The sequence below is a fragment of the Budorcas taxicolor genome, chromosome 14 (assembly GCF_023091745.1).
Source record: "Budorcas taxicolor isolate Tak-1 chromosome 14, Takin1.1, whole genome shotgun sequence".
NCBI lineage: Eukaryota > Metazoa > Chordata > Mammalia > Artiodactyla > Bovidae > Budorcas > Budorcas taxicolor.
In genome coordinates this window covers 77,703,200-77,717,193 of record NC_068923.1, presented here as the reverse complement: position 1 = coordinate 77,717,193, position 13,994 = coordinate 77,703,200, and the positions used below count along the sequence as shown (strand labels likewise).

Here is a 13,994-nt window from a genome sequence, read left to right as displayed (position 1 = left end):
AAGGACTATATTGTCTTTCCTAATTAAACTAGTTGAGATGGTGCCAAACTGACCTGTGCTTTTCAGTTTTACCGATTTAACTAATTCTAGTCTAGCTATTTAATTAAAGCCTCTAATTTTCATGTGCCACAGTATTTGGTGTCAGTAAGATTAGAAATTATCCTGTGGCTTCTGTAACATTTAGGAGTAGCATTCTGTCTTTTTCACCTTCTGCAGAAAGGGCACCCTGATCTCACCATTAAAGGTGTTAGTGTAAGTGTTCTGCTACACTGTTGGAAGGGCCATGGAGAATCGAAAGTAAACCTGAAAAACTGGCCCAGTACAGAGCTGGTTAACACTTAGGTCTAAAGTGGGCTTCCCCTAGACATAAGGGCACACACAGTTCAGCCGTTACATGTGAGGGTGAAAAGTAAAGGGGGTGGAAAAAACTGTCCTGTCATGCATATGACAAAGTCATTGAAAGAATTTTGTTTCTTTTTTATTTTTTAAATAAAAGAGAAAAAATTAAACCGTCCTTCATTGGTACATAGTTCTGTGAATTCTAATACATGAACAGATTAATGTAACCACTACCACAGTCAAGATACAGAACAGTTCTGCCACCTTAAATTCTCACGGTAGTCCTTTGTAATCACACTTGCCCCTAAGCCCTAATCTCTGATAATTACTGCTCTCCATCACTTTAGGATTTTTGTCTTGTCTTTTTGAGAATGTCATACAAATCTAATCATACAGCATGTAACCTTTTCAGACTAGTTTCTTTAACTCACATGCTGTCCTTGAGATTTGTTGCATCTGTCATTAGTACATTCCTTTTCATTGCTGAGTAGTGTTCCATTTCATAGATGTGCCATATAAGAATTCATCCATTGAAGGGCATATAAGTTGTTTCCGATTTTGCTGATTATGAATAGCTACTTTAAACATTTGTGTATAAGTAGTTATGTGATTATAAGTTTCATTCCTCTATGATAAATACCTAGGCGTGGAATTGGTGGGTCATATAAGTCATAAGAAGGGGCTTCTCTGGTGGCTCAGACAGTAAAGAATCTGCCTGCAATACAGAAGACCTGGGTTTGATCCCAGGGTCGGGAAGATTACCTGGAGAGGGGAATGGCTACCTACTCCAGTATTCTTGCCTGGAGAGTTCCATGGACAGAGGAGCTTGGCAGGCTGCTATCCATGGGGGTCACAAAAAGGTGGACACGACTGAGTGACACACACACACACACACACACACACACACACACACACACACACACGAAAATACTAAAATCTTTCCAAATTGCCTGTATCATTTCACATTACGCCAGCAGTGTATGAGGGTCCCACCAGTTACATATCGTCTCCAGCAGCTTATACTGTCAGTGGTTTTTTTTTTTTATTTTAGCCATTCTAATAGATGTCTCATTGTCATTTTTATTTGTACTTTTCTAATTCCTAATGATGATGTATGTGGACTGTTCTTGATATTGCTTTGGAAAATTAATGGGTACTATACTAGTCTATCAGAGAGGGCAGTGGCACCCCCACTCCAGTACTCTTGCCTGGAAAATCCCATAGACAGAGGAGCCTGGTAGGCTGCAGTCCATGGGTTCGCTAAGAGTCGGACACGACTGAGCAACTTCACTTTCACTTTTCACTTTCATGCATTGGAGAAGGAAATGGCAACCCACTCCTTTGTTCTTGCCTGGAGAATCCCAGGGACGGGGGAGCCTGGTGGGAGGCCGTCTGTGGGGTCGCACAGCGTCAGACACGACTGAAGCAACTTGGCAGCAGCATACTAGTCTGCAGTTGTCTTTTGTTATCTTTGTCTGGTTTTGGTACCAGTAATGATGGTTTCATAAAATGTATTTAAGTATATTGTCTCCTATTTTCTGTGGTACAAGAATAAGAAGGAAAAAATGAGGGATCTTCATAGTCCCTATGGGCATTAGGAATTCCCTTCCCATTACTGAAGCCAGAAATAGAGGCTTTTTCTGACTACTCCCTCTATCCACACCTGATGCCCACCTTCAGGTTTTTGGCTGCCCCAGACTATAGAATATTGCCAGAAAAAATGAAAAATTTACTACCATTTTGGTGGTATTTTGAAATTTAGTCATCTTCCCCAATCTACCTGTTACGATTTACTTTTCAGAGTCTTCAAATAGCTGCTCTTTGTAGGTTTTTTGTTTGTTTTTTTTTTAAGCTGTAATATCTCCAGATGTTATAGTTCCATCTTTCCTGGAACCCTGAAATAATATTTAAAGAAAAAGAGTTGGCAACTAACAAAGAGAAAAAGCAAACTATATTAGAATTTTTTGCTTTAGAGGGAAAAGGTAAAAGAAACTAGGGCAAACATTCCTAGGCCTTGAAACTTTATTTATAATCACATTAGAAACTGGAAATACTCCATATTAGCATATGGAATTTGTATTGGTTCTCTATTGATGAATTACCACAAATATAATGGCATATAGCAATGCAAATTTATTGTCTCAGTCCTCTGGGTCAGAGGTCCATTTGGATTTAGCTGTATTCTCTGCTCAGAATCTCACAAAACCAAAATCAAGATGTCAGTTGGGCTGGGCTTTAATCTAGAAGCTCTGCGGAAGATTCCAGTTCCAAACTCATTCCATCTCTTGCATAATCCACTTCCTGTAGTTGTAGGACTCAGGTCCCTAATTCCTTGTTAGTGATTGCCCAGTGCCTCCAATCCCTCACCTCTAGGGTACCCTTTCCTTCTCACATGATCCCTACCATTCTCAAACTTGTAATGACAGATCGTAGACCCATTTCAAATCTCTCTTGATTTCCCCTTCTGCCTCTTCCTTATACTTTGTAAAAGGCTCAAGTAATAGATCAGCCCACCAGGTAATCTTGGGCTTAAATTCAGTTTACCTAGAATTTTTATCACACCTATGAAACCCCTTCCAGCACAGCAGTACCTGGCTTAGTGTTTGAATCAATAACCAGGGGACAGGAATCTTGGGAAAAGGGGGTCATCTTCAGAATTCTGCCTCCCACAGAACCAGATTAGAGAGTTCTGGTGAGCTCCAACACGAAGTGACCAAATAAATGCTTCATGCTGAGTTTGAGGCCCAACACTAGGTATTAAAGATGAAAAATGTATACTCAAGGATCTTCTTTATTGGTGGGAGACATAATCTCACAAAAGATACTCATGCAGGACCAGCTTTGTGGAACTACTTGGAGAAAATGTTGAGCATTTTCTTGGAGATTAGGCATTAGGCAAAGAAAGGGTACATTAGACCAAGGAGCAACGTGATCAAAGGCCTAATGGTATGACATCGCACAGGCTGGGGGATGTAGGCTCTGTAAACTCTTTGATATTTCTGGAGCTTTAATATTTGAGGCAGGCAATGGCTGTGGATAAGAAAAGGCAGGATGTTTTTTTTTCCATTCTAAGGAGCTTCATCTTCTATCTAGGTAAAAGCCATTACACAGTTTTAAGCAATAGTGAACCAGTCGAGATCACATTTGAAACAAATCATTTGGAAATTACTCCGGAGCCTGGATTAACAGGAATCAGTCTAGACAGAGAAACCTTTTAGGAGGCTTTATATTAACTGAAGAATATCAAAGGCATGAAGGGGAAAAAATGGGGAGTGGTTGGAATGCTGAAGAGAAAGAGATTGGATTCAGGCAATTATTTTGGAAATAAAATTGACAGAACTTAATCATTGAGTAGATTTGGACCAAGAAAAGAGGGAATGAAATGAGTAAAAAAGTCAGATTTTTTAATTTGAGCCAGTTGGTAGATTAGAGTTATTAACTGAGACAGAGAACATAGCATGTGTGAGAGGAAATCCCATGGACAGAGGAGCCTGGCGGGCTGTCGTCCACTGGGTCACAAAAGAGTTGGACACAACTTAGTGACTAAACAACAACAAGAACCAACAATGAGAAGAGGTGATGGATCGTTTTGGATGAATTGACTTGATGATGAGCCTGTGGGAGTTAAGTAGCAAGAAAAAATCCATTCCTTTTTTCCCCCCTTCATTACATCATTAAATATCCATTTTGTACTTGTGCATGCGTGCTAAGTCACTTCAGTCATGTCCAGTTCTGTGTGACCCCATGGACTGTAGCCTGCCAGGCTCCTCTGTACATGGGATTTTCCAGGCAAGAATACTGAAGTGGGTTGCCGTGTGCCCTCCTCAAGGGGATCTTCCCTACCCAGGGATTGAACCTGCATCTTTTATAACTCCTGCACTGGCAGGTGGGTTCTTTACCACTAGCAACACCTAGGCACTCAGAATATTAAGATATAGAACAGTCCTTATTTTTCAGGAGCTCATAGTTATCTGGACTCTAAGCCATAGCTATAAAAATAATATAAATAGATACCTGATGATGACACAATCAGAATATTCTGGAAGCAATGAATGAGAGGCACCTCAGTCAGCCACAGTGATCAAGAAAGGCTTTTCGGGAAGAAATGACTGAAAGAGTTTCAAAGGACAAGTTACGCAAATAACCAAAGATAAAGAGTTTGGGTTTTCTTGTTTTTTCTTGTGCCCCTGGGACCACCATATCTGAGATACAAGAATCCATATGGAGATAGCACTCAGCAGCTCTCATGCATACCATTCTAGGGATGTTTTGCCAATCTACAGTCAGGGAAAGTGGATCGCTTAGGCTCAGCAGTTGGTATAGGTAGATATTTGGGCAAATTCCTGAGTAGGTCAGTAAATTGTTCTATGGCTACTTCTGGTGCTTAGTTTAAAGCTCATGAATCCAGGCAAAAGCAGATAGCTTCTGGCCCCAGTATCTGAGTCTTCTTTCCACTTTAGCTTTGTTTAGTTTTTCTGTTGCTGCTGTCATCTGTTAAGATTGCTCATTGTCTTCATTGTGGTAAAAGGTGGTATTATTTTCTGTGAGGTCACAAAATTTAGAAGCCCACATAAAACACTTTGCAGGTAGAGCAGGACAATGTATGAGTCATTTGAATCATGCAGTACCCTAAAATATTTTGCCCACCAACCTGTTCTGCAAGTCAAAAACAAGGCCTTTCAAAAATGATGCTGGTGTAACTGGATTTCCCTATGCAAAAAAAATTTAAGTTGAACCCCTACCTCACACAAAACACAAAAGTTAATTTGAGAGGAATTATAGACCTAAATGTAAGAAGGTAAAACTATAACTTGTAAAAGAAAGCATAACTGTGAATCTTTATCACCTTGGATAAAGCAATGATTTTTTGATGTCACCAAAAGCTCAAACAGAATAATCTGTTGGACTTCACAAAAATTAAAATCTTTTGTGCCGCAAATGACATAATCACAGAAACTAAAAAGACAGTTTACAGAATGGGAGAAAAATATTTGCAAATCCTATATCTGATAGGGACTTGTATCTGGAATATATCAATGTAAAAGACTCATACTGTTTAATAAGAAGAAGACAACCCAATTTAAAAATGAACAAAGGTGATAGACATTTTTCTAAGAATATATACACATCACCAATAAGCATATGAAAAAATGCTCAACATCATTCATCATTAAGAAAATACAAATCAAAATCACAATGGGATACCACTTCACACCCACTAGGATTGCTGTAATCAAATATAACCTAGCAATTTCACTTCTTGGCAGATACCTTAAAGAATTGAAAACATGTTTATATAAAAATTTTCATATTAACATTCATAGCAGTATTATCCATGTGTGCTAAGTCACTTCAGTCGTGTCTGACTCTGTGTGACCCTATGGACTGGAGCCCACCAGGCTCCTCTGTCCATTGGATTCTCCACTGGAATGGGTTCCCGTGCCCTACTCCAGGGGATCTTCTCCACCCAGGGATCGAACTTGTGTCTCTTATGTTGGTCTACCTGCATTAGCAGGCGGGTTCTTTACCCCTAGCACCACTTGGGAAGCCCCAGCAATATCATCCATTAATAACCAAAAAGTAGAGACAACCCAAGTGTCCACAAACAGATAATGAATAAGCAGTATACTACAGTATATCCACACAATGGAGTATTAGTCAGTCATGAAAAAAGGCATAAGGTACTGATGACATATGATTCAACACAAATGAACCTTAAAATTTTTTATTATGTTAACTGAAAGAAACCAGACACAAAAAGTAGGATTTTATGTGATTCAGTTTATATGAAATATCTAGAATAGGCAATCTATAGAGACAAATTAGCTTATTGGTTGCCTGAGGGTGGGAAGTGGGGAATGAGCAGGGACTGCTAAATGGCATGGGAATTTCTTCCCCTAGTGGTGGTGATAATGTTCTGGAATTAGATAGTGGTGATTAGTGATTAGTACACAATCTTGTGAATATAAAAGAACTATTGAATTGTACACTTTAAATATGTGAGTTAATATGTCAATAAAGATGTTAAAAAATAATTTCTTTAAATTAGGATGTTTTTTCCTGCTTAAAGAAATATAAGGAACAGAGAACATTTTAATATTGCCGAAGGTTGACTCAACTGTCTGACCCTTTCCAGTGGACAGTTAGCTAGAACCAGTACTCTCAGAATTTTGCTTAGTCTGATTAAAGAAACCCAAAGAAAGGCACACAAGGGGAATGGTACCCGGAGCAAGCCTGGGTAGCCAGGAGGAAACTCTTAAGGTGCTGAAATCCGAAGAAGATGAGCAGAGGTCCTCCTGTTGAAAACAGAATATGAGCTTTGTCTGCTTGATAATTTGCTATTCCTAACTTCATCTATGGGCTTCCCTGGTGGCTCAGAGGTTAAAGCGTCTGCCTGGAATGTGGGAGACCCGGGTTCGATCCCTGGGTCGGGAAGATCCCCTGGAGAAGGAAATGGCAACCCACTCCAGTACTCTTGCCTGGAGAATCCCATGGAGGGAGGAGCCTGATAGGCTACAGTCCATGGGGTTGCAAAGAGTCGGACATGACTGAGCGTCTTCACTTTCCTTATATCAGGCTGCAGTGAAAAGAATGCTTAATTTGGTTCAGTTAAACTCAACCATTTACTGACCACATACATATGAGAAACACACTGTGCCAGGCACTGGGTATAAAGATGAGTGCCATACTCTGCTTTCACGACCCTTATAGTCTTACATCTTATTGATGACAAAAACGGAAGTGAGAACACAAAAACAGAAACGTCTTAATGTCAGGTGATTAAGTGACAAATAAGGACAACATCTGGTGTGTGATACATGTAAAATGGAGTTTAAGAGATCTCAGTCTACCCAGGTTACACTGGATGAGATATTTGAAACTTATTCAACACAGAATACAGGGAAAGATGTAGGGACTTTTCTGGGTTTTAGCGGGTTGCAGAGGAGAAACAAACGTTTTGCCTATATAACTTTATCAGACAGTGGTGGGGAGGCTACTTCAGTTAATTAGTTGGACAGATTATTTATTAATACCAGTATTTGTGTCAAACATTGTGCTGGGTACTAAGAGAGGTCCTTTTAACCACAGAAGGAAGAATGTCAGTCCAGTAACAAACTGGAAAGGCTGCTCAACTTAGCCTCCAAGTAGAGGGTAGAGGGTAGATGTCCATGTGTGGCCTTCGGTCTGTCAGGAACAGACAGACAGTCTGTTTGGATTGGAATAGGAATGTAGGCAAGAGAGTAGTGCAGGAAAAGTGTTCCTTCAAGTAACTACATGGAAAGAATAGGTGGTAAGTAAAAGTATTATAACATCTGGCATCCTAATGAGTCCACAGTACAGGTGTTGGGAAACTGAAATAGGAGTTTGACAGGGATGTAAAGACTTATTTGCAATAAGAGAGCTTCAATAATTTTCTTACCCTTTTCACTTCTACAGCAGACATCAACTTGGATATATCAAAGCCTTTGAAAGCAAACCTGAGTTTTACCAAGTTGGATCAAATAAACCATTTTCTGAAGAAGATAAAAAATGTACACAGCAAAGTGTCCTCAGCCCCGTCAGACACCGTGCTGAATAAGGATGCATTTCCAGCCTCCAAATGTTACCGTGGAAAGTTATCTAAGCTTAAAGTTCATGGTGATGGAGCACAAAAGATTCCATTTCAAGAAAACATATGGAGAACAATTTCCTGCTTTCAAAAAATTTCTGTTCATACTACTCAGATTGTGGTCTCCATGGAAACTGTCCCCCATCCTAATAAACCATGCCTGTTGGCATCTTTATCCACCCTCAATGGAAGCCTTAATGTCAAAGCAGCGCAGAGAGTACCTGGTAAGTCACAGTAAAGGGGCAAGAGAGATGCCAATGACTTGTTAACATCTAAAACTGCATAATGTTGAAGGTTTGTATTATGTAGAGGCAAAAAGTTTCAAGCACCATTAGAGATGGGCACATTTCTGGTTTGTTGCCTTATTTTAAAGAGTGTGACAACAAATTATTTAAGCCTAAGTATTTTATGCCCTAAAGTGTTCCTGTCTGCCTCTTCAGGCGTGTTCCTACAGACGTCTTTATAATTGTTCATTCCTAAATTTGTTTTTACCTAACATAGCTGTAGTGGAAGAACAGAGTAAGCCTCAGGTTTTGCAAGCCATCCGAGTAGTAGCTTTCAAAGTGTAGTTTTGGAACCAGCAACATCTGGGAGCTTGTTAGAAACGCAAATTCTGACTCTACTCCTGACGTACTGAATCAGAAACTCTGGGCATGGCGCCCAGAAAAACGTCTTCCAAAAAACCCTACAGGTTATTCCGATGTGCTCCATTAAGTCATTGGTAACAATTTATTTTTTTTTTAAATTGCTCTGGTGGCAGAAATGCTACACCAAAAGTAATAGAAGCCAAGGTTCAACTTTGCAGAGGCAGTGCCACTGAAGATTCTCAGACAGCAACACCTGCAAGGAAAGGCTCTGCTTCAGTGCCCAGCTGAGCAGAGGAGCCTGGACCTGGCAACTGAATGTCCTTGATGAGTGGAGAGGTGAGAAGTTAATGGACAGTGACATCTACATTTTCCTCTTTTGTTACCATGCCTAAATTGTTCGGTGCTTTTTCACACTGAATCAAAAAGAGTAGGTAGAAGGAATGTGAGGAAGGGAAGAGAAAAAACAAGCTACAAGTGGGGAATAACCATTTTCAATCACAGAAACTGCTACTGTTAAAGTTCAATGCACTGAAGCCAGAAACTGCCCTGAAAGTAAAAGTAGCAAAAGGAAAAGGTTTTTTTCCACTTTAATTTGGAGGGAAGAAGTGGGGCTAGAGGGGTAGTACAGGGGATAAAGTAAATCTTGAAACTGTATGCAACTCAGTTGCTTACTAAAAAGTGGCAGCTGGGACTAATTGTATAGTCAATTTGGGCACAGTAGTTGACGAGATAAAGAAGGAGTTTTGTAGTTGAGAAGTATGAATTTTAGGCCAAAAAGTAAATGATTTATTTCTTTCTCACCAGAAATATTTGTGACCAAGCCAGCTTAAAAGCACTGTATTTTTTTATTGTCTTAAAAGTTAGAAATGAAAAATGTAAGGTCCATGGTACATGAAAGACTATGAAGTACTGAAGGCTACAGTGTCTGATTTATCCACAAATAAAAAATTACAACCCAGACCACACTGGGACCGTTCCCACGTCTTTCCAGTTGTACCTGAGTCATAGCAAGGAAAGGTTAGGACTGAAGTAGAATGAAAGCATTTAATATATACTGTGCTCAGTCATCCTCATTTCTTGTTTCATTCATTTGCTATTCATATTTAATAGTGTCTGTTCTCAGTAAGTTTCTCTAAAATATAATTAAAATCTTCTCACTGATCTTTTCGAAGTAGTAGATGCATTCTGGTCATGTAACTTGTTTTTCCCTTTAGTACCCCATTCTTTTTATAGTTATAACTCTAAAATCTAGTTAAATGCAGTAGAAACTATACCCTTGACTAAGAAATACTTTATACAACTATAATGTGCAGTGTCCAGCAAATGTTCTCAAGTAGTTATTTGCATCAACAAATCAAATCAGATTGAAGTTAGCCACTTAATTAATATGGATAGAAATAGTTTTAGTATGAGTGTAACAAATACCAAATCTGTTTTATGTACATTTCTGCTTGATGTGATGGCATGCTCAAAAAAAAGAAAACAATGTTGGCAAAATAATAATAAATTATGATTAAGTGAAGTGAGATTGAAAGCTCTAGTTATTGCTGTAGGTTGATTTCTAGGAAATTATAATTAAGAGATGACTATGTATTTTTCAGACATTGATTTTCTACCAAGGAAAATTTTTAAGAAATAAAATATAAGTTCTGCACATTTATTTAATTGTATATTTACCTATCTTAAAAATTCATACTTTGCAACTTGGATGAAATATATGCAAATATATATTCAAGGTTTATTTTTGGTAAGTTGTAAAAAGTATTTTCCAGCCAAAAAAAACAAAAAATGTCCTACCAGTAGTCGTATTTCTTTTTGTATTTTCCAGTGCCATCGTCTGTACGCAACCAAAAGTTTTTATAGTGTATCTTTGAGCCCAATGGAGTTAATGTCAGATTTTTGTAGTTTGAATCTAATACAGAAATACTTAACTGTGTCTTTGATTTTACAGTTTATATAAGTATTGTGACCATCTGCAGCAGCTGCACTTTTCAAATTATTTGCTGAACCAAATTGAGCACAGTGACAAAAGTAGTCATCTCAGATGTACTATTAAACAGAGAAAGAAAAAGGAGCGTTGCCTTGGTACAGCATAGCCATCTGCTGTACAGATGTTATTGTATAGAATGACTTAAGATAAAATAATTGTAGAAAATTTTCATTAAAACCTCAACAATTTGCACTTGTTTATGCGAATCTGCATAACTCCCCAATGAGACAACACACTTGGGGTTTCTTTGGTTCTCACTCACTTTCTCTTTGATCCTTTTTGATGTGCTGACTTTAATAAACACAGTCAAAAACACTGCAAAAACATCATGGAAAAAACTACAAAGGAACAATTATAGCAGCAGAAACTACTCTAATCCCTAACTACGCAAGCTATTTTTAGTGAAATATTTTTTTTAACACTCTCTATGTGACAATGTTATATAAACAGGGTAAAACAGTCCTTTCCAGATGAGTTTTAATTTAGGAGCTGAAATAGATTTGTAATGCTAGAGGAATCTTACATTCTAAGTAATATTTAGAGAAACACAATTGGGAATGTGTCTTAGGCATGTTTCTTCACTTGTGAAAAGTACAAAAAATATTTGAGTTTGCCTAATGATTATATTTTTTATCATGTAAACCATCATAAGCTTATGGGAAGTGTGTGCAGAAAGGAAATAATAAAAGAATGAGAGAGAAAAGTTAATGTTCTCCCCACGACATTCTCACTACATTTAAATCTGAAATGCTTTTATGTTCATTTACTGGTTTTTACAACAAAATATGTACAGATTATTCACTGAAATGTTTTCATCATTTGAAACAGAATGAAATGGTTAAATATTTTCCACTTTAAAAGAAAGTCTGTGAGTTCTTCTTAGCCTTCCGTACTATTCCGTGGCCCTAAACTATCCGAGTTTCAAGGGACATGGGTTTTTAAAAATTCCATTCTACAGATGCTAGTGTAGCAGTGACTTATAATAACCCAACTCATATTTCTGCTAGAATACTTATATTCTCCCATGTGTCTTTGGTAAAATGGCCCTAAAGTTCTGATTTTAGAACTTTACATACAAGATGTAATGCTTGTATTTTTTTTAATTGGTGTATAATCCCCAAAATTTCTATGCTTGTGTATAATGCTGCAAAATTTTCTATGGTTATGTTATTGATAACAAAATTAATCTTGCTTAAAATTTTCATCTTATTTTCTGAAACATTTTAAAAGGCAAACGTTTCTTTTACTGTCCATTAAATCTGGTCCATTCTGTAGTATGTTCTTCTTAAAAAACGTAACAACCCCCCCCCCCCCCCGCCCCCATACACAGACATACATCCCGTCTTTTTTGCCATTTGAAGTATGGCGTTTTGGAGAAACCTTAAGTATGTAGCTATAAATTCTGAACCAGCAGTGTAGCACTTTGCACAGGCAGGGTGGAGAGTGAGCTGCAGACTTTAGCTCTCCTTGTCAGAGTAAATTATGGCTCTATTAGGGCGGCACTTCTTAGATTTCGGCAAACAAGGGTACACAATTCAGGCTGTGAAATAGCTGGCTTTAAGCTGCCTTGCTCTTTCTTAGGGGGACGTCTATTAGCAAGCTCCCTGTAGATGAGGAAAAGGGAGAATAGGGTATGAACAAGTTAGGTGGCACAGAGGACTGGGAAAGAGCCTGAGTGAGGCCATCTTGGCTGGCATGTTAGTCCAAATCAAGGAAAAATTGCAAGAATCCCCTTTCCATAGGGACTTAGGGGACTTTTATCCGTGCAGAAAGCAATAAGTTGAATTCCTAGTCAAAGAACTGTGGTTTAAATAACTTTCACTACCCCAGCCTCTGTCATCCATATGTACTTATCTTTGTGTATAAACAAAAAGTAGAAAGCAAGCAAGCATAACCACATTATTCTTCATGGATACAAATGCCTCTTCTCATGTTCACTGCATTCAGGACCAATAAAAATGTAAAGAACTAAAGCTCCTTTTCATGTCCTGAAAAGTGAAACTAGGTCATTAATTGATACAGAGCGGAGCTCCAGCTTTTCATTCCAGAGTCGACTCACTCTCCTGAGGACAATCTCCTAAGGCGTTGTCATAGCCAGTGGATGCTGCAGAAATGCAAGTAAGCCTGAGGGGAAATAAAACATTAAATTAAATATGACTACCTAAAATAATATATTGCAATAACAAGCCATTTACAACACCCCAAAGATTTTTGTTACTTTTAGAAAGAAATAGCATCTTTTTCCAATGCCTGAACAATAGGAAATGAATTCTTCAACAGTTAAGGCCAGAGGACACACTTAACTTTTAAACAGCCACTGAGGATTGAAGTGGAAGTACAGCTTGTAGACAGCTATACAAATCACTAACAAACCTTAATGAATATTGGGTGTGGGCATCAGGGTCCTGTCATATTTGACACCGTGTCCCAAGTAGCTTAAACCCAACACTCAAGGAAAGGTGGAAACCTCATTGGGCCTGTAACATCTGGGGTTTTATTTGTCATTTTGGCATACCCAGCAAGCGCAAAAGAAAGAGTAAAAGGGGATTATGTTGACAATGAAATGAGTTACTGAATCTTGTGATAATGAAAAGCAGAAGAATTCTAATGCCTCTCTATAGTCCCTGAGGTAGAGGTACGTTTATAGTTTTGCAGAAGTAAAATGTAGGCAGGCAGAACAGATGGCCTAGAGTCTGTGAAACCTGACACCCCTCATCCCAGCACTGAGGACCACTATTAATCCTGGTCAGATTCCCTCCTATTACTTTATAACAAGGTTCAAAGTTGCTACTGATGAACTGGCCTGTCCTCCTTTTTTTGCTCTTAAATTACCTGTGAATTATTTATTTTTTTTCAATGATGATTTTTCTGTGCATAATGGTGAACTACTGAGACATTCACAAACCATAGGATGTTCTAAAAATGGAATGAGAAATAGGTGGAAAAAGTAAAGTTCTCATAACTTATTTTTTCCAAATAATGTCCCATTATTTTTTCCTCTAATACAGTAGGAAATAAAAAAGGTAAATGCCTAAGTCTCTTGGTGAGTAATTTTCTTGTCCTCTCTCTTAGAAATTATATGCAATGGAAAAGAAATCCCAACATACAGATTTTATCCTCTTGGCTGTGGTTGTTATCAATAATATATGATTAGATAGAATTTTGGACAATAATAAATAATGTTAGTACTGCTATCTTAGAAATTATCTTTTTTCACCCCCTCAAAAAACAGAGGCAAAAAAATTAACGTTTGATATTAAAAAAAAAAACTTACTAGTAGATATATGATGTTCAGGCATATTTCTGTGGTCATAGTTTTTTTATTTTGCTTAACCAAATTATATTAAGTCTTGACATCTTTCATTTGGAATATTTAAAATTTTTGTGCTAAAGGGTTTATGTGTTTCTTTTTTTATTGTCACGTGATTTTTGTTATTCATGTACACTTTTTTTTAGTGCTGTGAGGTTA

The 13,994-nt window shown here is 37.9% G+C and overlaps 1 protein-coding gene across 1 annotated transcript in view; it reads left to right on the top strand.

The window, feature by feature from the left end:
• Positions 1-13,994, top strand: part of VPS13B (vacuolar protein sorting 13 homolog B) — a 775,227-nt gene that overhangs the window by 586,550 nt on the left and 174,683 nt on the right. The window contains exon 35 of the mRNA XM_052651420.1: positions 7,777-8,172. Coding sequence (XP_052507380.1) covers positions 7,777-8,172 — 396 coding nt within the window. The remainder of the gene's footprint in view (positions 1-7,776; positions 8,173-13,994) is intronic.